General features: G+C 42.2%; 1 protein-coding gene across 3 annotated transcripts in view; it reads left to right on the top strand.

The window, feature by feature from the left end:
* LOC133489113 (gamma-aminobutyric acid receptor subunit gamma-3-like) overlaps positions 1-26,741 on the top strand; it is a 163,465-nt gene that overhangs the window by 50,659 nt on the left and 86,065 nt on the right. For all 3 annotated transcript variants that reach the window (XM_061797868.1, XM_061797886.1, XM_061797877.1), the window contains one exon: positions 8,011-8,078. In XM_061797868.1, coding sequence (XP_061653852.1) covers positions 8,011-8,078 — 68 coding nt within the window. The remainder of the gene's footprint in view (positions 1-8,010; positions 8,079-26,741) is intronic.

Genomic DNA, 26,741 nt, shown 5'->3' with positions numbered 1-26,741 from the left:
TACACCACCACACAACCGATGTTGAGAAGTCGCGGAGTGGAGCGGCCGCCTCCGTCGCCCGGCTGGAGCTGGGGAGAGGAGCCATGTACTAACTGAAAAATCAAGCGAAGATAGAGGAATTACAACCGTTTTTCTTGGAAATACAACATATACACACCTCCATATAACGCCCGCTATGCCTAAATCCAGTGTGTTATTTCCCACTATTGATACAACCTTTTAGAAATATTTTAATCAATATATTTACGTCTGGAATGCTAATTTGCCAAGCACAGATCGATCCAGTTGGATCGTAGGAATGCAAATCGGGACATTCATTCATTCATTTTCCGAACCGCTTATCCTCACTTGGGTCGTGGGCGTGCTGGAGCGTAACCCAGCTATCTTCTGGCGAGAGGCGAGGTACACCCTGAACTGGTCGCCAGCCAATCGCAAAATCGATAATATAATCAATGAATTGTTACACCACTAATATAATCATATAATCTAATATTAGAGCAGCACAATTACTAAAATTTTAATTGTGGTCGTGATTTTGGTTGCCACAATTAAATGAGCTTGATCGTCGGCAATTTTTTACATTTAAAATGCGGGCAGTGCTGCATATGAAAAGTGCTTCATTTGTAGCAGTGCCAGCAACCCAGTCAGCCAGCCACCAGGGGGCGAACGTATGGTTAAGGTTTCATTAAGGGCCGGCAACACACACAACTTAAAAACTTAAAATGGCGTTGATGTCCAATGTAGTAATAAATTAAGCTTTTATTTTGAACTTGACCTTCTCAGCACGTTGGCGAAGAGGTGGCGTCTTACGGTAAGACACTGTTGACCAATTGTTGTAGCGGCTGCCTTGACTTCAACTTTTCGGCGAGCCAGACCGCTGTAAAAAAACTCCAGAAGTAAATAAAGAGGGAAATGACAACTATCAAGTTATTTCCAGTTTCTGACCATGCACAACTGACCAAGGGCCAAGCAAGACAATGGAGACGTACCGTCCTTGACAATTCACTACACAGATGGGGATTTTCAAATGAAAAATTGGTGCTTACAGCCTAATTTTATTGTGTTTTATCCATTAACCGTATTTGCTTCCATGAAGTCGCAATTCGTGATTGCACTTTGTAATAGTATATTTATTCAGTTAGCCCATGGTAAAGTAGAATTATTTTATTTTTTATTATTTTCTCTCATTTATTCTTACAACCCCAATTCCAATGAAGTTGGGACGTTGTGTTAAACAAATAAAAACAGAATACAATCATTTTCAAATCATGTTCAACCTATATGTAATTGAATACACTACAAAGACAAGATATTTAATGTTCAAACTGATAAACTTGATTGTTTTTAGCAAATAATCATTAACTTAGAATTTTATGGCTGCAACATGTTCCAAAAAAAGCTGGGACAGGGTCATGTTTACCACTGTGTTACATCACCTTTTATTTTCACATTTAATAAATGTTTGGGAACTGAGGACACTAATTGTTGAAGCTTTGTAGGTGGAATTCTTTCCAATTCTTGCTTGATGTACAGCTTCAGCTGTTCAACAGCCCGGGGTCTCCGTTGTCGTATTTTACGCTTCATAATTCGCCACACATTTTCAATGGGAGATAGGTCTGGACTGCAGGCAGGCCAGTCTAGTACCCGCACTCTTTTACTACGAAGCCACGCTGTTGTAACACGTGCAGAATGTGGTTTGGCATTGTCTTGCTGAAATAAGCAGGGGCGTCCATGAAAAAGACGTTGCTTGGATGGCAGCATATGTTTCTCCAAAACCTGTAGGTACCTTTCAGCATTAGTGGCGCCTTCACAGATGTGATATATATGTATATGTTCCTAAAGGCTCTGGATGTTGTGGGGCTGTCCTCTGACACACCTCTGCAGCATCGCGTGGCAAATAAAGATGATTCTGATTTAGAAAAAAAAAAAAAAAAAAAAGGTATAAAAATAACGGTCAACACTGTGCAATAATAACATCTTAAACTGTTCTAGAAAGGCTTTCCACAAGATTTAGGAGTGTGTTTATGCAAATGTATTACCATTTTTCCAGAAGCACATTTATAAGGTTACACACTGATGTTGGAAGAGAAGGGCTGGCTTTCAGTCTCTGCTCTAATTTACCCAAAATTGTTCTATAGAGTTGAGGTCAGGATTGTGCAGGCCAGTCAAGTTCATCCACATCAACTCTCTCATGCGCATCTTTATGAACCTTGATTTGTCCACTGATGCAGTCATGTTGGAACAAGAAGTGGCCATTTCCAAACTGTTCTCACAAAATTGGAAATGTCCAAAATTATTAGCCCCTGAGCTCCAGTGAAAGGTACTCTGAATGCTTAGGCATACCAAAAGATTTTGGACAGTCAAACAGTTTGGGGAGTCCTGTCCCAACGTATATGCACTGATGCATAAAGCAAGGTCCATAAAGACATGGCTGAGGAAATTAGGAATGGAGGAACTTGACTGGCCAACACAGAGTCCTGCCCTCAACCTGATAGAACACCATTGGGTTAATTTCATGTGGACAATGAGCCAGGCCTTCTCGTCCAACATCATAGTGTGACCTCACAAGTACATATGCTCCAAGATCAGGCAAAAAAAATCCCACAAACTTACTCCTGAACCTTGTTGAAAGCCTTCCCACAAGACTTGAAGCTGTTACTGCTGCAAAGGCTACAGCAACATCATATTGAACCATATGGTTCTAGAATGGGATATCACCGAAAATCAAATGTGAGTCAAGGCAGGCGAGCGAATACTTTTGGCAATACAGTGTATATTGATACGAATTGCCTCAGTAGAAAAGTTGAAAATGTGCTCAGTCGAGCACATAGTTGTACCGAGTCAATTATGTTGTCTACTTTGTAGTGAACAGGTTAATAGTCCTGCAAGATTTGAAGTTTTAACATAGTATGCAGTTTTCCTTTATTGAGTTAATTTGATTCCTTCCATTACAAGTACATTTACAGTTATTTACAAGCACGTCTTAATTAGATTTAATTTAATGACTTAATTCAGCTCTGTGCTGGGGCCTTTGTGCGCTGCTTTGCTCAACTACGAACACTATAGACCAAATGCAGCCGGTGGGGAGCAAGTTTGCTTGTCACAAAATAATTCATACTCCTTTGACTTTAATTTGGAGGTGAGTCATTTAAATGAACTACATAGTCTAACCTGTCGATCTTTTAACACTTTAGAAAATTGAGGATGTTAGTCAGTAAGATGTTTGGCCATATTGGATGTGTTCCCTTGTCTGGCATGTGTGGGTTTCTAGTGGGCTTTGCAGACAGGCTTTGTAGTATCTTTTGGCTTGCCCTATCAGGTGTGTAAGCAAAATGTTTCCATATATCACAGATTACACACAAAATATAAAATAAATTCCCCAAAAACATTGCTGCAGAGAACAAAGATGGCGCCTACACGGGTGGACGCCTTGGTAACGCACTCTCTTGTATTCTCCTTGTTTTTGTCTTTTTCCTTCATCTTTAGAGACATTATGTGACTTGCTTACACTAGGGAAGACTTGCTAAACATTAGGGAGTGTACTTTGAACCTTCTTTCGCCAACTTTCACAAATCCACAGTCTTTTCTCTGAGATACTTACCAGCGGAGCAACTACACTTTATGGCGCATAGAGGAGGCGAAGACTGCGCCACAGAGGAATGCGTGCCAGAGTGCAAGTTAAGCTTCAACAGCGAGGATTTCGAACACCACTTCCATGGATTCACCTTGCAAATCTATGGCTCTCTAAACAACAAAATGTACGAGCTTCATCTCCTCACAAAGAACAGTAAAGACTTAGCATGTTCTGCTGCCCCCTGCATCACGGAGACTTGGCTTTGTAAACGCAGCCATTCCAATTACACCAAGTGGACCACGACACAGAGCTATGGGGGAAAACAAAAGGTGACAGGATATGCTTCTACATCAATGAAAAATGTTATACTGATGTCACGGAGCTCAACAAACAATGCAGCCCAGCTGTTTTTGAACTGTAAGTCATTCTACTCGAGCACAATTTTGCTTCATTCATACTCGCCGATGTTTACATCCCCCCACAGGCTAACACGAAAGCCACACAGCAAACACTGGCTGACCAACTAAACAAACTTGAAAAAAAGCATCCAGATTCTGCACCACGGACACTATTTCATCCTACATCAGCTTTTGTGAAGACGTGTGTGTTCCAACAAAGACATTTCGCACGTTCCATAACAACAAGCCATTGTTCACTGCCAAACTTCGCCAACTTCACCAGGCTAAAGAGGATGTCTATGCAGACAAAGCCCTGTACAATCAGCCTAGAAACCAGCTGACAAAATAAATCAACATTGCAAAGAGATATTATGCAGAAAGGCTGGGAAAATCAGACTTTGCGTTAGGTTGGCGAGTATTACAATCCCTAACCAGCTACAACCGATCATCCCCCCAAAGTGGAGAACAATAAAGGACTGACTGTCGACTTGAATACCTTCTAGTGCAGATTTGAATAGGAGACTTTCGCATCCCACACCCACTCAGCCGCACCACCGACGACCACCATCACTCCACAGAGGTGCTGATTCTCATCCCAGCCGCTTCACACTCGGCTGCGAACTGCTCCAGTGAGAGTGGGAGATCACGGCTTGATGAAGCCAACAGAACCACATCATCTGAAAAAAGCAGAGATGCAATACTGAGGCAACCAACCCGGACCCCCTCTACGCCTCGGCTGCGCCTTGAAATTCTGTCCATAAAAGTTATAAACAGAATCGGTGACAAAGGGCAGCCTTGGCGGAGTCCAACCCTCACCGGGAACGAGTCTGACTTACTGCCGGATATGCGGACCAAACTCTGACACCGGTCGTACAGGGACCGAACAGCCCGTATCAGGGGGTTCGGTATCCCATACTCCCGAAGCACCCTCCACAGGACTCCCCGAGGGATACGGTCGAACGCCTTCTCCAAGTCCACAAAACACATGTAGACTGTTTGGGCGAACTCCCATGCACCCTCAAGGACCCTGCCGACGGTGTAGAGCTGGTCCAATGTTCTACGACCAGGACGAAAACCACACTGCTCCTCCTGAATCTGAGATTCGACTTCCCACGGATCCTCCTCTCCAGCACCCCTGAACAGACCTTACCAGGGAGGCTGAGGAGTGTGATCCCCCTGTAGTTGGAACACACCCTCCAGTCCCCCTTCTTAAAAAGTCTGCCAATCCAGAGGCACTGTCCCCGATGTCCATGCGATGTTGCAGAGGCGTGTCCACCAGGACAGCCCCACAACATCCAGAGCCTTTAGGTACTCTGGGCGAATCTCATCCACCGCCGAGGCCTTGCCACCGAGGAGCTTTTTAACCACCTCGGTGACCTCAAACCCAGAGATAGGAGAGCCCGCCTCAGAGAACCCACACTCTGCTTCCTCATGGGAAGGCGTGTCGGTGGAATTGAGGAGGTCTTCGAAGTATTCTCCCCACCGACTCACAACGTCCTGAGTCGAGGTCACCAGCGCCCCATCCCCACTATACACAATGTTGGTGGTGCACTGCTTTCCTGCTTTCCATAATTATTCATGTCTCCCACACACCGATGTAAAACGCAAAGAGTAGGGTTTGCAAAACAGCAGGAACGTCACTGGTTTTACAGTATAGAATTGCTTAACATTTTATTTTTAAAAACTTAACCTGCATACCTGTCCGTGGATTTCAGGATTTTAGTTGGCTGTATTTCTAAACACGCGTTCTCGTCCACTCATATAGTACAGATAGTTATTTTATGCTTATATAGCTCTATGGTTGTGGCCGATTGTGGCTGCTGGATTCAATCTCAAACTGGTTGACGTAATTTCCTAATCATGTCGTTCTAATTGGTTCTTTTGTCAACTTCTCCCGCCTCTTCAAACGATGTTCAAATTGAAGTGTTTTGCCATAATGACCATTGTTACATTTGGAGGAAATAGGGGGAAGCTTGCAAGTTTGAGAACACCAATCCCAACTTTAAAATTAGGCTTTACACGATCAGAATTTTCGGTGCCGATCAGCGAGTTTATAAAAAACAATACCCGATCACCTATCCGATCGCAAGATAGAGCAATGTTTCTATTTAAATGACTATTTACTGTATATACTTTTGTACTGTATACTGCATATCTTCAAAAATATATTCAGGTCATGTACTCTAATCAGTCAGGTCAAACCAACATTACATGACAGAAATAATGGGCACTAACTTACTGTAATTAAATTACTTTATTGTAATTAAATTACTTCACACACACCGAAACTTTAGAGCATGATTGGACAGACCGCCGGTACAACCGTTAGTTCTAGCACTAGCTTGCTAGGCTACATAACGTTTTGTTGCCTGCTTGCGAGCCGCATCGTATTAAAACTGCATGAACATACCTCAAGCAAGCCTTGAATTAAAGGCCTCTCCCGAGCACCGGTGACCACCAGCACATGTTTTTCCCCATTTTGTTCTTATATTACACAAGACGCGATCAATTGTTGTTGTCGTGGCCATGGTAACGAGTGTATCCGGCCGCGTTTGAGTTGACAAGATAAAGCCCAGTGATCGTAAAAGACTGGATGCGGTGGTATGAAAACAAGATTTTATTGCAGTCATCTGACGGAGTGCAATCGTGAAAGACCAAATTTGTCTGGTAGTCTGATCCAGGCATCACGTGTTGTCTGTCCCACACCGCTGATATGTTTTAAAAAAAAATAACTTTATTGTCTGTCAGATATTTACAGTACTACGTCAAAAGACACGTGACAAGGCTAAAAATAAACCAGCTTTTGGATTCAAATATACTGTACACGATGGCTAAATGTCTCTTGCGGATCCGGTCAATGATGTCATTGATCGGATCGGTGACTTATGACATTAAAGCCGATCAGCATAAAATGCTAGTTATCAGCCAATACCAATCAGGCCGATCAGATCGGTGTAAAGTCTATTTAAAATACGGGGTTGGCAGCGGGTTGTTTGCTACAGGAGGGACTAGTGCATATCACAAAATAGACAGCATGATGAGGAAAGAACATTATGTGGAAATACTGAAGCAACGTCTCAAAACATCAGCCAGGTGCCACTTGGTCATTCAATGGAAAACGACCCGAAGCATACTGCCAAACTGGTTTCAAAATTGCTTAAGTATAAAGTCAGTGTTTTGCAGTGGCCCTCATTATGGGCAGACCTGTAAAGGGTCGCAGTTTTTTCATTGCAGCGAGTTGGTTAGGCATCTTTGAGCAAGTCAGTCAACTAACTTGGTTCAATGACACCAGTTCTGTCCGGAGGAATGGGCCAAAATTCCTGCCAACTATTATGTGAAGCTTGTGGAAGGATAACCAAAATGTTTGACTGAAGTCATATAGTTTAAAGGCAATGGTACCAAATACTGAAATATATTTAAGCTTTATGGTTTTGAAGAAAGTAATGTAAAATTGTCCCCAAAAGGTTCTCTCATTATTCCGGCATTTATCAAATACAAATAATTGTGGTAATCTTAATTGACTTAAAACAGCAAAAGTTTAGTCTGATTTCATCTCAGCCATTAAGGAAAAAAAACGTGTCTTTCTACGGTGTATGTTTACAAACGTCTGGTCAACTGTATGTTGTCACTGAGCAGTTTTGTACAACTTGATTTACATCTACAGTAGCTTAAATCAAGTAATGACTTGACTCAACCTGCTTTAAATTTCGTTGCGACTCGACTTGCTTCATTTTCGCTACAGTAACTTGGGACTTTTGGGGACTACATTTCTGGGTTTTTACTCAAGCGAGACACCGAACGGCCGCCGCACTGCCCCAAGCAGCCAATCGTTCAATGTGCGGGGTTGCGTTGCGTTACTTTTATGCGATGGTCCGGTCCAGTCGGGTTCAACTGCATCCCACAGTGTGCAAGAAGCTTAAGACGACTTCCTTTAGAAGCATATGTTTCTCCCCATTCCAAAGACATAACATAGTATACTATTATATGACAATATTAATTGCACTTTTTACTCACTTTTAATACTTTTGACTCTTTCAGTGAAGCCAACAGTCATTGATGTGGGTATATATGTCAACAGCATCGGGCCTGTGTCATCCATTGATATGGTGAGTTCAAGTCTTTTTGTATTCTTTCTTTCTGTTGCTCTCACTGCCAATGGACTTTCTGTTCTTGTCTCATAAAATTGTAACATGTAAACACTAAACAATCCTGCATTTGTCTTTTATACATTTTCCTAAAATATTTCTGATTGATTTGCTTTAATTTTTAGAGGCCTTTGAGGCTTTCTCATTAAGTGCCTTTAGTCTATTTGTAACTTAAATGGCCTTGCTTCAACTCCACAGTCTAACAACCTCACAAGAGATGCACACTCACCTTTTTTTATAGATATTGCAAAGCCTAAAATCTATGTAGAAAATACTCGTCTCATAGTCTTTTTAAAATAAATTGACGGTAAATGTAACAAAGTTGCAAAGCAAGCATAGTGTTTACATATTTCCCAGAAAGCTGTAATTTGCACATCAAAAGAATAATGGCTAGCCAACAACCGGAACCCTGCAGGGCGGTTTAGCAATAAAACAGACACATCACCGAGGCCCTTAAAAGCTGAGAGAAACCGAAATACGAGACTCGCAGCTTCATGTGCATATTCTGAAGTCTGGCTAAATGTTTTTAAACGAGACATACAGTATTAATGACAAGAATTGAGTGACTACTTTTAGCCAAAAGTCGACGGGCAACAAATCTACCGACTTATTGTAGTTATTGAAGACTTCTGTAGACTCTGAAACTCCCTTCAGAGCAGTTGTTCATCACGCTATGTCCAGACTGCAAATGAGTGATGCCTTTGTGAAGTCACCACTGACTAATTTAACCACTGTACATAGGCAGATAAAAGATTTACCCCCGTGATATTGTAGTTCATCTACTGTATCGTGCCTCCACTATATCGCACATTTTTAAGCATTACTTTTTTACAGTATACAGGCCAGTCCAAATTTAGATTTATTTACGTTGTGCCGCAACATGCCGTGCAGCACTGAGGTCTACTGGAAGTGATGTGTTGTAGAAGAAGAGGCAGAGAAGGTCCCCAAATGTGACGAGTGACGACGCGACAGCTTGGAGCAATCATTCTTTGCTTCTAACTGTGGTAACTGGGCGAACAAGAGCGTGAGAACAGGACATAAGGAATGCTTTAAACAAGTAATTTAACAAGTTTAAATGTGTTTAAAGCAGGTGGGAGGGGTAAAACTATTAAAAATAAAAAATACAATTATTTGGTCTCTATATTACGGGTTTTCATCTATAGCGTCCAATAGATCTAGAACAAATCCCATGCGATAAAAGGGGTTCTCTGTTCTTGGTTGTTTAAGTTTACTCTTGATAGGTGTTTTATACCTCCATTTCGTATTTGTATACAAACAATTTTAAAAAGTCAATTTTCCATAATGTGTTCCCGTTAAAATACAGTACAGTACATACAACATAAAGTGACGACCCTGAAAAGATGGAATGTGTTGTTTTTTTAATAGGAATTATCATAATTTGCCTAGACTATTACTATTGATTTATTGTCGTGTACATGCTTGTTTTATGTCCAAGACTTGTTTCCACAAGTTTGCCCTTCTCAGTTCAGTTATGTTACATTATTTTTTCCATTGTATGATTAATGCGTAATTGCTGTATTCTGATACTATTGTTATCATTAGGAAAATATTGTATATCGCATCATGAGTTACTTTGCCATTCCCAACACTAGTCAGTAGGCCAGTGGGTCAGTTTACACTCAGTGAGCCCAAACTTTGTTTCAATCATGCACAGTGTTCACTATTTCACCAATTTTTTTCCTCTATGTTGCACTGATTGGCGGCACGCTGTCAGGGTTAGCGGACAGTGGGCACCACAATGCAAATCCTCTGCTGTCCTGGGAGTTTCCTGGAGTGGATTTGTCTCCACTGCTCCCACTCTCAAACTGCCTCGCCATGTCTTCCACTTTTGTCCATCCCAAAGCCTGTGTTTCTTATTTTATTTTTTATTAGCTCTCTTTCCTCACTTGCACTTGTCAGCCTTATACTCTTCACCCTGATTTGAGTCCAATTGGTCATCCGTCGCAAGACCTCAGTTTCTCTGAAGTCTCTCTGGTTCTTCATTTTACTTACATATAAAGAACCAACTCAAATCAACTATTATTACCCCCACCTTCCTTCTCCCACTCTAATGGCTAACACTGTCAGCATACAGCCCAATGAAGCTTGTACTCATATTTAGTGCATGCTGCGCAGTCACACTTGGTTTACAATTAGCTTTTCTGCAAGGCAATTCACACCCATCAAGCTACAAAGTATCAGGAGCAAATCTGACTCAAACCACTGATTATCGCTGATGATGAGACACCTAAAAGGTGCTATTGACGCTTCATTGGCTCGCCCATATTGTTGGGTACATAGTGCAAAAACAAATGAAGTTTTCGTGCTTGTGCTAACAAGATACAGGTCTAACTGTCTATGACATCTAAAGGAACCTGTGTTTTAAAATCTCCTAACTCCCGTGGTTCCAAGCGTGTTCGTTTTCGTGAAAGAACTTCGTTCACAACAATGTATCAAAACCAACCAATTTATTCCTGACAGAGGAGTCTATACATTTGCAGAGCTCTGGGTTCGTAACTACCCCATCTTATCCTTAGCAGATAAAGTAGTCGAACTCCAACTATCTGATTCTACCCCAGACTTATACAATGTTTCAAACAGGCCAGTATGTAATCGCTGTCGTCTGATTGGTCCGTAATCTGACGTCATCGTTGTCCTGCAGAATGATGACCATTTGATCTGGCTCCAGACTTCTGCTCCAGGTGTCGCCTGCATTCAATGTTTATAGTGGCTCCCCGCAGTTCCTTTCTTCCTTGAGATGTGTCTCCAAATACCACCTGATGGGGGGGTTTTCCTGCAATAAAACCCCTACCCCCTTATCTGATTATACTGTAATACACATCCTCTTCCAAGCTAGTTAGACCCTGAAACTCTATATTATATTCTATTACATATAGAATTACATATTAGAATATAAAGTATTCTATATTCCCTTCAATCCCCCAAGTTGATCTTCTGATAATCAGAAGATCAACAACCCCTATACCTGCAGCCTATTTCACGACAAAACTCAACAAAACCTAATGTAAACACAGCAAATTGAAAAAATTTGTGAATACAAAGGCGTCGATCAAGGCAGCGAGCGCGCTCATCGTCTCCCCGTCCTCTTTCAACGGCAGCTGCAGATCTTGGCAGTGGGGGTTCTTCTCTTCAAAGGCCTTGAGAGCAAACCTGAGAACAAGTCTCCTGAGAAAATGAATTAACACCCCCCACACCAGTCACTCTCCCAGGTGAAATCCGCCATATGGTTGATCTCCTGCTGAGAGAGAGGCTTGATCACAGTGGGGGTTATCATAGAAACCAATGCACAAGTGCCTGTCCATTCCCCAGGCAGGAAGTCCCACAACAGAACAACACCACACATCCACCACAAATCAGACCTCATCTTACTTAATCGGGCCGCATCCTAACAATCAATAAAAAGTGTGAATTTACAAAACTGTGGATCCAGGTGGCCAATTGATCAGGAAAGTTTTTTATTTGGGCCCAAAGTTACCTTACTCTTATTTTGTGTGATGCAGGGTAGGGAAGGGAAGGGACGGTATCTTAGCAAATTTTCTCATTATCGGACTAGATGAACTTTTTGTCGGTCGTATCCAATTAATAATAATCTGTCCTAGTGGATCAGTCCCTGAGACATTTATACCCAAGGTCAAGACTGTAAAGGTCGCTACTGGTTTGCCCCACTCTCTCCACGGGGTGCTAGTTATATCATACAAGGTCAATAATACGGGATGTCGGTCCCTCGGGGTTACTGAGTGCATACTAACTCTTTCCAATTTGATCTTGTCCTTCCACCGCCAATTCCTAATCTTCGTCGGCTCCCAGTATCCCGGTTTCGAGTGGATAATCACTTGCCTCCAACGTCTTTTCCCCCAATGTGTAGTTCAATTCTAGGGCCCCTGCTGGCTTCACGGCCCTCTTTGTTACTCTTTCTCCTTGTATTGAAGGCATTCCAAAATAGATTCCTGTAACTGTAATCAGGGAGATCACCAGAGTCATGATTATAACCTTCTTTGACCAGACATACAGGATGTACATATTTCCCCCTTTGTTAAATGACTAATTTAACACCAAAACACAGTACCCACACACAACACCATACACAAACAAGCAGGTCGTCTCCTTCGTCGGAGAGGCCCCTGACCAGACCTGCAAACAAACCCTTATATAAATTAATCACAACTCTGCAAAAGATACCCGTGCCAAAGGGATGGACTACATAATTCCTGTATACATACTCCAGAGAAGGGACAAGTCGGCAATTGTCACCCAACATTGATATGATTCCCCAACCAATTGTTAATTTGTCTCACAAAAGTGTTAATGTCGATAAACCACATCACATAAAATCAGCGTTAAGTCAGCACACCAACATCATGCAATACACTATCAAGCTCCATCCTCCTGGGCGTCCTGTAAAATAATGTTATTTCAACAAATCAGTCTTTCAACAGTCTATAGACCGTTATTCATTGGTAACTAAAGGTCTATAGTCTCTTTCACGTGATCACATCGTTCACTACTCCTGTCAGCCAGCTCAGTAGTGCTCCATTTCTGCTTTTAATTAAGACGACACAAACATTAAACACAAAACATAAACAATTAACATGACATGACAATCGAGACTTCACAGACAATAACATTAACCTGGACCCAGGAGTGAATGTCCTCTCACATACACCACACAGACAAAACTGAACACAGCACACTTATTGGTTGAACCATAACACCTAAACCACTACAGACCAGGCTTCTATACAATGCATTAATTAAACGATCCTATTGTAAATCTCCCTGGCCCTTGCAATACCATAAACTCGGAAAACTCACACACGCCCGTCGTAAAGCTGCCCCCCCCCCCAGCTGAGGACCCCTGTGTCCTTTCATAAACCATTTGGTGCACCTTCACTTCAAGTGCTCTTTTAAGCACTCATCCATTTTCTGAGCCGCTTCTCCTCACTAGGGTCGCGGGCGTGCTGGAGCCTATCCCAGCTGTCATCGGGCAGGAGGCGGGGTACACCCTGAACTGGTTGCCAGCCAATCGCAGGGCACATAGGAACAAACAACCATTCGCACTCACAGTCATGCCTACGGGCAATTTAGAGTCTCCAATTCATGCATGTTTTTGGGATGTGGGAGGAAACCGGAGTGCCCGGAGAAAACCCACGCAGGCACGGGGAGAACATGCAAACTCCACACAGGCGGGGCCGGGGATTGAACCCCGCTCCTCAGAACTGTGAGGCTGACGCTCTAACCAGTTGGTCACCGTGCCACCCCCTCTCTAAGCAATATATATCAAATCCCATTCACCAGCTCAGATAGCAACTTGCACGTCATTTATTCAAACTCCGAAGCGTTTTCTTAGACCACAAACCTCCCGTACTGTTGTCAGGCTTTTATCCCAGGCACGCAGAGCCGCTCTGGTCCGCTCTGCTGACCCGGAAATAGAAAGTCACGATACCACTCTTGCTTGATCACATCCGTCCGGCACACGTCTTAATTTATCTATTATTTAATTTATCTTCCAGAATATCATATGCATACCTATTTATACATACAATATGTATGCCTTATTTATTTAGTTAATAAATATAATGGGTACCCTTTGAAGCGCTTTATACCTTTTTACATATATAGTCATATAATTTTATTCATCAAAGTTCTAAGGTTTGCTTTATATTGTGTACACAATTTATAAAACGTATCGCACCGAATATTTATACCATTCACACTTAGTCCACGTTTTTTTTTTTTCACAATAGAGGCCTGCGCAGGACATGTTTGGGACAAGTAGAATCACTTGTCCGATCTGATTACTCGTGGAAGCTCATACGTCGGAATATAATGGTTAACCAGCGCTTTGTCGACAGACGGCACGTTTTCTTTTGCACAAGGATAGCCTTTGGGCCATCCAGAAAAAGTGCCGACAATTATTAATAAGTACCTTACGCTTTGGACTGGGACTACCATTGCCGGTTCAGTCCATTACCACCACATAAATTCAGGCCTCGGCCCATCTCAGTGTGTTGCAATTCCCTCTTCATTGTAGGGCAAACACTGATATCTTGACATATATCACAAAAAACACAAAAATATTTTACCTTACGCAGAAGATAAGGGTGCCACCAAAAGCGCAGCTTCTTCAGCATTGACACATAACTTTCCTGTAGGTAACATCAGTCTCCTAGGTTCTCCTTGTCATCATACTCAGCACCTGTCTCTTGCCACTTACGCTTGTCTTCCTTCGGCGCCGCCTCCTGGAGGTCGCGCACCACATCAACTGTTACTGCAGGGAGAAAGTCAATTAACTGATCCCGTTTAACAACATATTTTCCTTCAGCATCCATTTATTAGCCTGCTACTTTTTTCAGCACCATTAATAAATAGTAACACTCTGACCTTCAGATAACTCTAGTGCCCCGCACCTGGCCAGCAGTTCTGCAGCTTGAGCGGAGGGTTTCATAACATCATTTATGGACCAAAGCATTGGGATTTCAGAATTTGGGTTTCCGCGATATCTTCTATGGCCTCTTGTTTACAAGTATACTACGGCACGTTAACAAAAGCAGTCGGGTTTACCTCGAATGTTACCGGAGTCACGGATGTACATAGACCCCCGTCTGCAGGACCCTCGGACCACAATGAGTCCGGCAGCGAGCTCAACAGCTGTGCGGCGTCCTCATGGTCCGAGAGTTCTCTGCCATGGAATCGCGCTAAAGTCACATGCTCCAACACCCCTCCGTCCACCATGGTACCTTGAATACAAAAACATTCAGTACTGGAAGAGTACAACACATTGGGTATTTGATCTTGTTGCCAATCATTTGCCAATTGGCATTTTCTCACCATGGGTCCCAGTTCTCAAGCTTTATGACCTAGTGCAAGTGAAAAAGTGTGGAAAAGATGTCAAACTCATCATAAACCACTCACTCTGCTCTGGCGTCAAGGTGGAGGCTGCTGCCACACCTTGCTTCCCTATGTAAATACTTTTACTTATTGAGCATCCCATTTTCCCCCTGGATTGGCTCAAAAGCTTCTCTGTAAACCAAATCGTCATTTTTATCATAAAACAGTGTGAGATGGAGAGGATCAATTGAAGGACGATAGGGGGCAAGAGAGTCGATCCAGGCCTTCCACCGCAGGAAGGCCGAGTAAACGCCGCCTCCCTCCTTTGTTTCAGGTTTTAGTCGGGCCCAATATATGTCAGCAGTTGCTTCCGGAAGTTCATGTTGTATCATGTTCCATCTGGAGGATAACTTCTTCCACAGTTCATCATGGTCCCATCGGGGACCCGTATCGTCAGTCCATCTGGGCTACAAAGGATGGTAGCCCTGGTCTTGACAAGCAGATCTCTGCCCATCAGGTTCACTGGAGCCCCTCTTTTCATGAAGACAAACTGATGTTCATGTGTCTGTCCAGCAATTTCAGTCTTTAATGGTGTCGTAATCGGCAGACTCATGGGCACCCCTGCACAGCTCATTCAGGTGGTTGTCTTCCCTTAGCGGGGTTCAGAGGCTCTGTCTTTCCTCCGTCCCCTGGCTCCGGGCTCATTGGGCATTCGGACCAGTCCTCATTGCAGTAGTACTGGCGAGATGGCTCTTGTTGCTGTGGAGCCTGCTGCGGATGCTGTTGCCGGGCCGCGCCCACCTCTCCCTCATGAAGCTTTGTAGCCTCCTCTTTGAGGTGGGGCCTCTCCGGGTTCCACTGGAGGTCATTGTTGAATCATTGGGTAAACAGTACATTGGCAATCCCAGTGTCCATACCGACCACAATTGAAGCACGCTTGGTCCGTTGGAGGTCGGCAAGGGCTTCCCCTGCCTCCGTTGGTGTCCTCTGTCACGACTCCCGCCTCGTCTCCTCGTTGACCCCTGCGCCATCCACATCTGTTTTTCTGCTTCCATTTTTATTTATTTATTTATTTATTTATTTATTTTTTTTAATGGCCACTTTACGGGCCTGGGCCAATTGTAGCTTCAAAAGTTGTTCCTGCATGTCCTTTACCTCATCTGATGATTTGTGTTTTCTGTCGACAAAAAGTTTCAAATGGTGTGACACATGACAATTAAAAAAGCTATCTCCCCCTTTCATGAGGTCAGGGTCTTTAATAAGTTCAGTCCTAACTTCAACCGGCAAGGTCTCAAGTAAAGCTATTCTATAAATAACATTTGCCTCTCTTAAACGGGAGGGATGTGATCCTCTCTTATCTGTCCAAATACTTATGCAATGTTCGAAGTGAGAACTGGGATCCATGAGAGGTTTGAAGTCCGGAAGCTTCGGCACCGTTGGGGAAGAGGACGGGAACATGTCACACAGGAAATACTATAGGAGCAAAAGGGGCAAATAAAATTTCAGGTTCGACATTATTCAGACCCGACCGTGTCAAAATATCATCCGATTGGTGAACCGAAATGCAACAGGCGCGTATCAATCTGACTATGTCACCACACGCCAGGCTCATGTTGTCCGTCAACTTTTTCAGCCCCTGGATCCAAATTACACCAACAGCAGCCAGTCTGGGCAGCCGTTTCTGTAAAAAACTCAAAAATCTTTAAAGACAATTTTTTGTACATTTACCCACCTTTTTGAATGCGGGCTCGTGCGGAATTGATAGGAGTTTTATTTCCCCTCTACAAATGGTCTGCCATTTGAGCCGCCCCTTGACCGGCGATGCCGGTTATAGTGACGTCACTGGGGCCGTTTTCGGAAAGGTCCGTAAATTGTATTTAGCGGGGGAATTTGTCGCTCTTTTTTTTTTTTTTTCTTCGCTGAACAGCTGCCATGGCAGGGCACACCAGACAAATCTCATACATTTTTCTACTCAATTTTTCATTCTCTTCTATTTTCTTATTCAAGTCTCTTTTCTCTCTCCACCCTGCAGCATCCAACTTTTCCTTCCTCTTTGTTTCCCTTTCAGAATAACCTCTCTGTTACGTGAAACAACTTACATTCCTTTTTTCCACTTTGCCCACACACTTCTTAATCCTGTTTGTTTCTTTTTCTGCCTTTCTCTTTCAATCCACAAATCCGACCCATATAACATTCATTACCTCGACACTCGACTGTCCAATTCACAACCCCGAGTTTTGGTGGCACACTCATCTTGTTCTAAATCGGTTTTTGGGGGTCCCAAAATCCCCAACGTCTACCGAAACGTTACAATTTGAAACCGCGTCCGATTTCAAGTCAGTCTACGACGGGACAAGTAGGTACCTTGTTACCCTACTTCCAGGATTTTCTCTGATCCTGGTCTGTCAGGTACCTTGTTACCCTGACGTCAGGTCCTCCGTTACCCTGACTTCTAATTATGCAATTTTAACAACACGTCTTATTAACTATTGACAACAAAACAACTGTACCACAAGTCTCCCAAATTTCGCAATTTCCAATGTGCAGAATTTGTGATATCATCAAACAGGCTTCTGCTCACCTTTTCTTATTTCGGTGCACCGGGGAGATTTGCAGTCCAACTGAATTCCTGTCTGCTCCTCTGTCTCTTTAACTAATGTCCTTTCAGGATCACGTCGGGGTCACCATTTAAAGGAACCTGTGTTTTAAAATCTCCTAACTCCCGTGGTTCCAAGCGTGTTCGTTTTCGTGAAAGAACTTCGTTCACAACAATGTATCAAAACCAACCAATTTATTCCTGACAGAGGAGTCTATACATTTGCAGAGCTCTGGGTTCGTAACTACCCCATCTTATCCTTAGCAGATAAAGTAGTCGAACTCCAACTATCTGATTCTACCCCAGACTTATACAATGTTTCAAACAGGCCAGTATGTAATCGCTGTCGTCTGATTGGTCCGTAATCTGACGTCATCGTTGTCCTGCAGAATGATGACCATTTGATCTGGCTCCAGACTTCTGCTCCAGGTGTCGCCTGCATTCAATGTTTATAGTGGCTCCCCGCAGTTCCTTTCTTCCTTGAGATGTGTCTCCAAATACCACCTGATGGGGGGGTTTTCCTGCAATAAAACCCCTACCCCCTTATCTGATTATACTGTAATACACATCCTCTTCCAAGCTAGTTAGACCCTGAAACTCTATATTATATTCTATTACATATAGAATTACATATTAGAATATAAAGTATTCTATATTCCCTTCACATCGATCAATCAGTTTCACCCATAGTGTAACATGTAACGATTCACCAAGGTCACAATTCAGTCACGATTTTTTTGGGGAGGGTTAAAAATGAAAAGAACCGATTGTGATTAAAAAAAAAGACTATTTATCTATTTATCTTAATTATACATGAATGAAAAAAACTAACCTAATAATAGTGTTCAGTCTGTGCTGTAAATCATAAATTAAATCACTAAATATGTTTAAAAAAACAAATAAAACAAACAAAATGGTTAAAAAATAGCAAAATAGTATTTAAAATATAACAAAAACTAAATGACACTGGAGTTTCGGGAACAAATTTACTGTCTGTGCCACAAACTGCAACTGTAAACATTGAGTTAACACAGTAACAGACTTCCTATCTGTGCTGCAAACCAGAAATGAAATAACAAAGGTAAAAACAAAAAACAACCTTTCTATTACTATCTCAAAGCAGTTACGACAGCCCAGCGCTCTCTTTGCAGCCATGTTAACAAGACTGTGCCCAAAGTACACAGTACACTGCACTGATTACACTACACCACAAGACTACACTACAGGTGTTATGGCGGTGTTATGGAATGCGCACAGTAGTAGTGAGTTGGAATAAAGTACCGGTGGCACACAGTTGTACTCACGTTATTGGACACAGCATTGAGGATGAAGATGGACTTTGACTGACTTTACGCCACTCCCTGCCCGGTGAGCAGATCAGACTAGCCGAGGCTAACGATGCATGGCTAACTACTATGTTAATCCACAACTTGGGCAGCAGGTTCAGCGCATTTTCCGTAGTCTCTGACCCACACAGATGTACACGGACAGTGTCGCCTTGTAGGCCGGACACTTTGCTGCTCCATAGACACCTGTAAGTAGTGAAGCGTGAAAGTGAGCGTAAACCGTCAGACGTATGGGCAGATTACTTTCAGCCAGCGAGGGCAATGCGGCCAAACCGTGAAAAGTAAAAGTCGCATGACAAGCAGTTGGAGGAGGATTGATGAAGAAATGTACAGTATCTTCAAGGGTTCCCCGAATAGCAGATGAAACGAAAGTATGCAATGTCGCTTCGTGTGTGATAAACATAAAAAATTAACATTCATTCATTCATCTTCCATACTGCTTATCCTCAATTGGGTCGCGGGGGTGCTGGAGCTTATCCCAGCTGACTCTGGGCAAGAGGCCGGGTACACCCTGAACTGGTTGCCAGCCAATCGCAGGGCACATAGAAAACAATTCACATTCACAATTTAGTATGGGGAGAGATATGTCTCAAAATTATTTGTAGGTGCTTTTCAAATCCACAAATATATCTGCGATTCACGCATGTTTTTCAAATCCACAAATATATCCGCGATTTACACCTGTTTTTCAAATCCACAAATATATTCGCGATTTAGACGTGTTTTTCAAATCCACAGATTATTTGCACGTGTTTTTCAATTTCACAATTATATCCGCGATTTACATGTGTTTTTTTAATGTTGTGTGTGCGTTTGTCATGACAAAAACACTGCCGCCTAGCGGATGGAGGGAGGGCCTTCCTACGTGTGAATCTTAACGCTGCGTTATGTTTGTCTAAAAAATAATTGCACGTGCCTGCTGATCCACAAACGCACCTCCAACAATTCACAAGAAAAAATTAATATTCACAAATCACGATAAATGCACACACAACACGAAAAAAAATGTAAATCGCGGATATATTTGTGAATTTGAAAAACACTTGCAAATAATTTGTGGATTTGATAAACACACGTGTAAATCGCGGATATATTTGTGGATTTGAAAAACACGTCCAAATAATTTTGAGCCATAGCGCTCCCCATAATTTAGAGTTTTCAATTAACCTACCATGCATGTTTTTGGGATGTGGGAGGAAATCGGAGTACATGGAGAAAACCCACGCAGGCACGGGGAAAACATGGAAACTCCACATAGGTGAGGCCGGATTTTAACCTAGGTCCTCAGAACTGTGAGGCAGATGTGCTAATGAGTCAACCACCATGCCGCCGATAGTCAACATAAGAATAAGAATTTACATTTTTTTTTATACTTTAACCTGATATACACTGAACAAAAATATAAACGCAACACAAAAGTCTAAAACTTTTTCTACATACACAAAAGGCCATTTCCCTCAAATATTGTTCAAACACCTGTCTAAATCTGTGTTACTGAGCATTTCTCCTTTGTTGAGATAATCCATCCCACCTCACAGGTGTGGCATATCAAGATGCTCACAAGCATGATTATTGCATAGGTGTGCCTTAGGCTGGCCGCAATAAAAGGCCACTCTGAAATGTGCAGGTGGTCTGGGAGGGGTCAGAAAACCAGTCAGTATCTGTTGTGACCACCATTTGCCTCACGTAGTGCAACACATCTCCTTCTCATAGAGTTGTTCATTGTGGCCTTTGGAATATTGGTCCACTCCTCTTCAACTCCTGTGCAAAGTTGCTGTATATTGGCAGAAACCCAAGTCAGTTATGACGACGAACTGCAGTCAGGACGTGACCCCGATGAGGACGGTGAGAATGCAGATGAGCTTCCCTGAGACGGTTTCTAACAGTTTGTGCAGAAATTATTTGGTTATGCAAACCAACTGTTGCAGCAGCTGTCCGGGTGTCTGGTCTCAGACGATCTTGGAGGTGAACATGCTGGATGTGGAGGTCTGAGGCTGGTGTGGATACACTTGATCTGCGGTTGTGAGGCCGGTTGGATGTACTGCCAAATTGTCTCTAACGCCTTTGGAGACGGCTTATGGTAGAGAAATTAACATTCAATTCACAGGCAACAGCTATGGTGGACATTCCTGCAGTCAGCATGCCAATTGCACACTCCCTCAGAACTTGCAACATCTGTGGCATTGTGCTGTGTGATAAAACTGCACATTTCAGAGTGGCCTTTTAAGTATGAAAAGTGACTTGATTGTTCCATTTTTTTGTTTGTCAAAGTGACTATAGATTTAGATTACATTGCCATTGGATAAGAGAGATTGCCATGTCCAGGTACTTTCATCATCATCATGTTCATTTTGGATCATAAACTGAGTTACAAACACCTCAACATTGTTTATATATATATATATATATATATATATATATATATAGTGCAACAATTGTTTTTGTTGAATGATTTTGAAAGCCTATAGTAAGTGAAGAAACAATATTTATTGGTCTCAAAGCAACAGAAGGTTGTTTGGTTTGCAATCTAAGCAGTTTGAAACATGACACACAACTGGGCTGTGTCCATTATGCATTTCTTTGTCACTTTGGGGGGGGGGTCTCACAACTTCAGGCACATATTGCAACATGTAGAATTAACTGTGTAGCACCAAACTTCATAGTTGCACACAATAGATTTGTAAGTAGGTACATACCAAGTTTCAGCCAAATCCGTCTAGTAGTTCCTGAGAAATAGCGTTACTGGTGAAATCTTGTAATTATATTACATAATTGCTGTTGCCATGGTGATCAATACTGAAATTTTGGAATGCTCTATATTTTTTAAATTACATTATTGTTTTGTTTATGTCCAAACATGAATAGCGTAGCTTGTTTTTATTATTTTTTTGTTGGTTTTTTTATTTTTTTATTTTTTTGGTCATTTTGAAAAATGGCGGCACGGTGGGCGACTGGTTAGAGCGTCAGCCTCACAGTTCTGAGGACCCGGGTTCAATCCCCGGCCCCGCCTGTGTGGAGTTTGCATGTTCTCCCCGTGCCTGCGTGGGTTTTCTCCGGGCACTCCGGTTTCCTCCCACATCCCAAAAACATGCATTAATTGGAGACTCTAAATTGCCCATAGGTGTGCATGTGAGTGCGAATGGTTGTTTGTTTGTATGTGCCCTGCGATTGGCTGGCAACCAGTTGGCTGGCTGGTTGGTTGATTGGCTGGCTGCCCGATGATCGCTGGGATAGGCTCCAGCACGCCCGGGACCCTAGTGAGGAGAAGCGGCTCAGAAAATGTTTTTATTTTTTGTTGTTTTTTTATTTTTTTTGGTCATTTTGAAAAATGCCGACACGGTGGACGACTGGTTAGAGCGTCAGCCTCACAGTTCTGAGGAGCGGGGTTCAATCCCTGGCCCCGCTTGTGTGGAGTTTGCATGTTCTCCCCGTGCCTGCGTGAGTTTTCTCCGGGCACGCCGGTTAAAAATAAAATAAAATAAAAATACAATTTAAAACCGCATACAGTGTCAGAAATATCATTTAAAAGTGGAAATGCTCTAAAAAGCATGAGAAAAAAGAGTTTTTAAACTGGATTTAAAAACAGTCACACTTGGGGCTGGCGTCACTTCATTTGGTAACTTATTCCATTTGTACACGAATGACTGCACCTCAACGCACCCGGCTGTCAAACTCCTGAAGTTTGCAGATGACACCACTGTCATCGGCCTCATCAAGGACGGTGATGAGTCTGCATATCGACAGGAAGTGGAGCGGCTGGAGCTGTGGTGCGGCCGACACAACCTGGAGCTGAACACGCTCAAGACTGTAGAGATTATCGTGGACTTCAGGAGGCATCCTTCGCCACAGCTGCCCCTCACGCTGTCCAGCTGCCTTGTGTCAACCGACCTTCAAGTTCTTGGGAATTACAGTCTCTCAGGACCTGAAGTGGGCGATCAACATTAACTCCGTCCTCAAAAAGGCCCAACAGAGGATGTACTTCCTGTGGCCTGCCACAGGAGCTGCTGAGGCAGTTCTACACAGCGGTCATCCAATCAGTCATGTGTTCTTCCATCACAGTCTGGTTTGGTGCTTCTACAAAAAAGGACAAACTCCGACTGCAACGGACAATCAAAACTGCTGAAAGGATTGTCGGTACCCCCCTACCCACCCTTGAGGACTTGCACACTGCCAGAACCAAGACAATAGTGTGCAAAATCCTCTCGGACCCTCCACATCCCAGTCACCAGCTCTTCCAGCTCCTTCCCTCAGGTAGGCGCTACCGATCAATGCAAACTAGAACTAGTAGACATTCCAACAGCTTCTTCCCTCTGGCATTCAACTTCTTAAACAGCTAACCTACAATTCCATTGCAACATGCTGCCAATTTTTTTGTCTGAGCTTGCTGTCATATTTTTTGTCAGGCTAATTATATATTACTCGTGCAATCACTGTAGTAGTCTCGCCATGCTGCACTATTTGCATATCTGTTTTTGACCAATACTGGCCACTCATGGCAGAGTAGCATCTGCTCCATTTGCACACTGATTGAGGAGTATCTGCAACATTTGCACAATCGACATTGTCCCAGATTATCGCACTGCTCGCTTGAAGTCTCGGTGCCCTTTGCACAATGGTCATTGCACCGGAATATTGCTATATTAGTCATTCGAACTGCTCTAAGTGCTAGAGGACTCTGCATCTTTTTGCACAATTGTCAAAAAAAAATTATAATTTGAACCGGCATTACCAGATAACTAGCAACCCTTTATCGCTCAGTGACTGTTTTTGTCAATGTCTTTATGTCTCAAAAGTGTTCTCTGTCAATTGACTGTCTGTTGTCGTACTAGAGCGGCTCCAATTACCGGACACAAATTCCTTGTGTTTTTTAGACATACTTGGCAAATAAAGATGATTCTGATTCTGTGCACCATAATAGCTAAATGCTGCTTCACCATGTTTGCTTTGGACTGCTTTGCTCCACTACTTGACCTGAGTCTGTTGATCTCAGAGCCCTACTGGGTTTATACCTACTATATATCTACTTGAGATAAAAGCATGGATGAGCTTCTCCTGGTCTACTTGGCACATGCAAGCCTTCACTCTGGATATGTTCTTCAGATGGTAGAAGGCAGTTTTAGTAATTGATTTGATCTGACTGTTGAAAGTCAGGTCAGAATCTATCAGTACACCAAGGTTTCGGACTTGGTCTTTGGTTTTTAAAGAGAGTGACTCCAGGTACTTAGTAACAGCAATCCTCTTTTCTTTATTGCCAAAAACAATTATATCAGTTTTGTTGTGGTTTAATTGAAGAAAATTTTGGCTCATGAAGTTATTTATCTGTTTTAGACAGTGACACAACACCTCAATTGAACTGTAGTCATCTGGATACATTGCTAGATATAACTGTGTGTCATCTGCACAGCTATGATAGTCCAAAATAAAGTTCTGAAGAATTTGACCCAAGGGTAGCATATACAGGCTAAACAGGAGGGGTACAAGAACTGACCCTTGAGGGACCCCATAGGTCATTGTCATTCGATGACATTGAACAATTACAGTGGTTACAAAATAACTCCTTTCCTCCAGGTAAGACCTGAACCATTTAAGGATTGTTCCATTTAGTCCTACCCACGTTTCCAACCTGTTCAGCAGTATATTATGATCTACTGTATCAGAAGCCGCACTGAGATCCAACAAGACCATAATTGACACCTTTCCTGAGTCAGTATTCAACCTTATATCGTTTATCACTTTGATAAGAACAGATTCTGTACTGTGATGAGTTCGAAAGCCTGATTGAAATTTGTCAAAAAGTCCATATAAGTTCAAGAAATTGCTGAGTTGATTTAAAATAACTTTCTCAACAATCTTGGCTATGAAAGGGAGATTTGAGATGGGTCTGTAGCTTGCTAACATGGAAGCATCCAGCGTTCTATATTTTAGAAGAGGCTTAATGGCAGCTACTTTAAGAGCTTTAGGAAACTCGCCTGACTGAAGTGAGCAATTGATTATTCGCTGCAAATCAGCGAGCACAGACTTCGCAATAGCTTTGAAAAAGTCAGATGGTAGTGAGTCAAGACAGCTCATTGATGCTTTCAGCTGCTGAACCGTTTTTTTCTACAGTTTTTTTTGGCCAACTGTATCAAATTCTGACATGGTAATAGAATTTTTCCTGGGTGGCTTCAGATGTAGTATCATGTTATCATTTTGCTGATTTGTGCTGATATTTTACCTAATATATTGTATCTTTTCACTAAAAAGCAAATTCATTGCATTTATCTACTGTTAGGAGTTCTGTAGGAATCTGATTTGGGGGGGCTGTGAGCTTGTCAACCACAGAAAACAGTGCGAGTATTGTTGAAGTTCTGACTGATGATTTCAGAAAAGTGTTGCTGTCTCACCCTGACTAACTCTTGATTAAAATTACAAAGACTGTCTGTAGAGTTCATAGTCAATTTGGAGTTTAGTTTTTCTCCACTTAAGTTCTGCTTTCCTACACTTTGATTTAGAAGTCTTTACCATAATTGTGCTCCTCCACAGTGTTCTAGGTCGCCTCAAGATTGTCTTAGTTTTAATAGGAGCGACAGCATTCATGACATTTAAGATTTTCCAGGGGAAATTATCCAAAAGTTCATCAACTGTCTCAGCATTCAGTTTGTGGCACAGCTATGGTCTCCATAAACTTAGTGGCGGTACTCTCATTTATCTACCTTTTCTTAATAGACATAGAGGTTGTCTGAACTTTTGGAAGAATCTATAATTAAAAAAATACACAAAAATGGCCAGAAATAGCCATATCCTTCATGTCAACTGATATAATTTCAACATCCTTAGAGATGACCAGGTCTAAGATATGACCTTGAGTGTGGGTTGGACTCTTAATATGTTGAGAGAGGTCAAATGTATCGCAGAGTTATTTAGATCTTTTTTTTCCCATGTTATGGTCAGCATGAATGTTAAAGTCCCCCGTTATGACAAAATAGTTGTAGTCAGTACAATAATGGACAGCAGTTCTAAAAAATCCTCCATGAATTTTCAATTGTATCTTGGAGGTGTATAAATTGTTAACACAATAACCTTTGGATCACCTTTAACTAAAAAACAGAGAGGCATAATTTTTACTTAAGTCCTTTAAATCACTATCTTAGAAAGAAATAAGATCAAAATCAAAACTAGCATGGCCAATTACATAAATGTGTGACGTTTTGTAGAGGTATGTTGAGGAATAGTGAGTAGTTGTACTGTTTTACTCTAATTTTAAGGCATTTTTGGACCAGATTTTTGAGAGGCAAATAACACAAAAGCATTCCCCAAAAAGGTCCGTGCCCACACACACACACAGACACACACACACAAATAAATTCTCTGGAACCCATCATCTGATTTTTTAAAATTCTTAGTTGAAGTGGCCCACCAAACCGGACTTTGCATTTTGACAACTTGTCATTTTTGGGAAATCTGAGCATACTGCCTAATGAAGCTGGAACTCATATTGGTTTACAATTAGCTTTTCTGCAAGCCAATACACACCATCAAGCTACAAAGTATCAGGAGCAAATCTGACTTAAACCACTGATTATCGCTGATGACGAGACACCTAAAAGTTACTATTCACGCTTCATTGGATCGCCCATTTTGTTGGGTACATAGTGCAAATACAAATGACGTTTTCGTCATTGTGCTAACAAGATACAGGTCTAACAGGTTATGACATCAATCAATAATTTTCACCCATAGTGAGGTGTTGGCCTCCTTTTTTGACATTTTGTTAGTATTTTAAGTGTAAATAGTTAAATAATTTAACGTCGTTAAATGTTGTCACCCTTTCTTGAAAGAGCTCTCACTATTATT

This window comes from Phyllopteryx taeniolatus, chromosome 1 (assembly GCF_024500385.1).
Source record: "Phyllopteryx taeniolatus isolate TA_2022b chromosome 1, UOR_Ptae_1.2, whole genome shotgun sequence".
NCBI lineage: Eukaryota > Metazoa > Chordata > Actinopteri > Syngnathiformes > Syngnathidae > Phyllopteryx > Phyllopteryx taeniolatus.
Note: the sequence above shows the minus strand (reverse complement) of the source record. Positions and strands in the feature narration are given on the sequence as shown.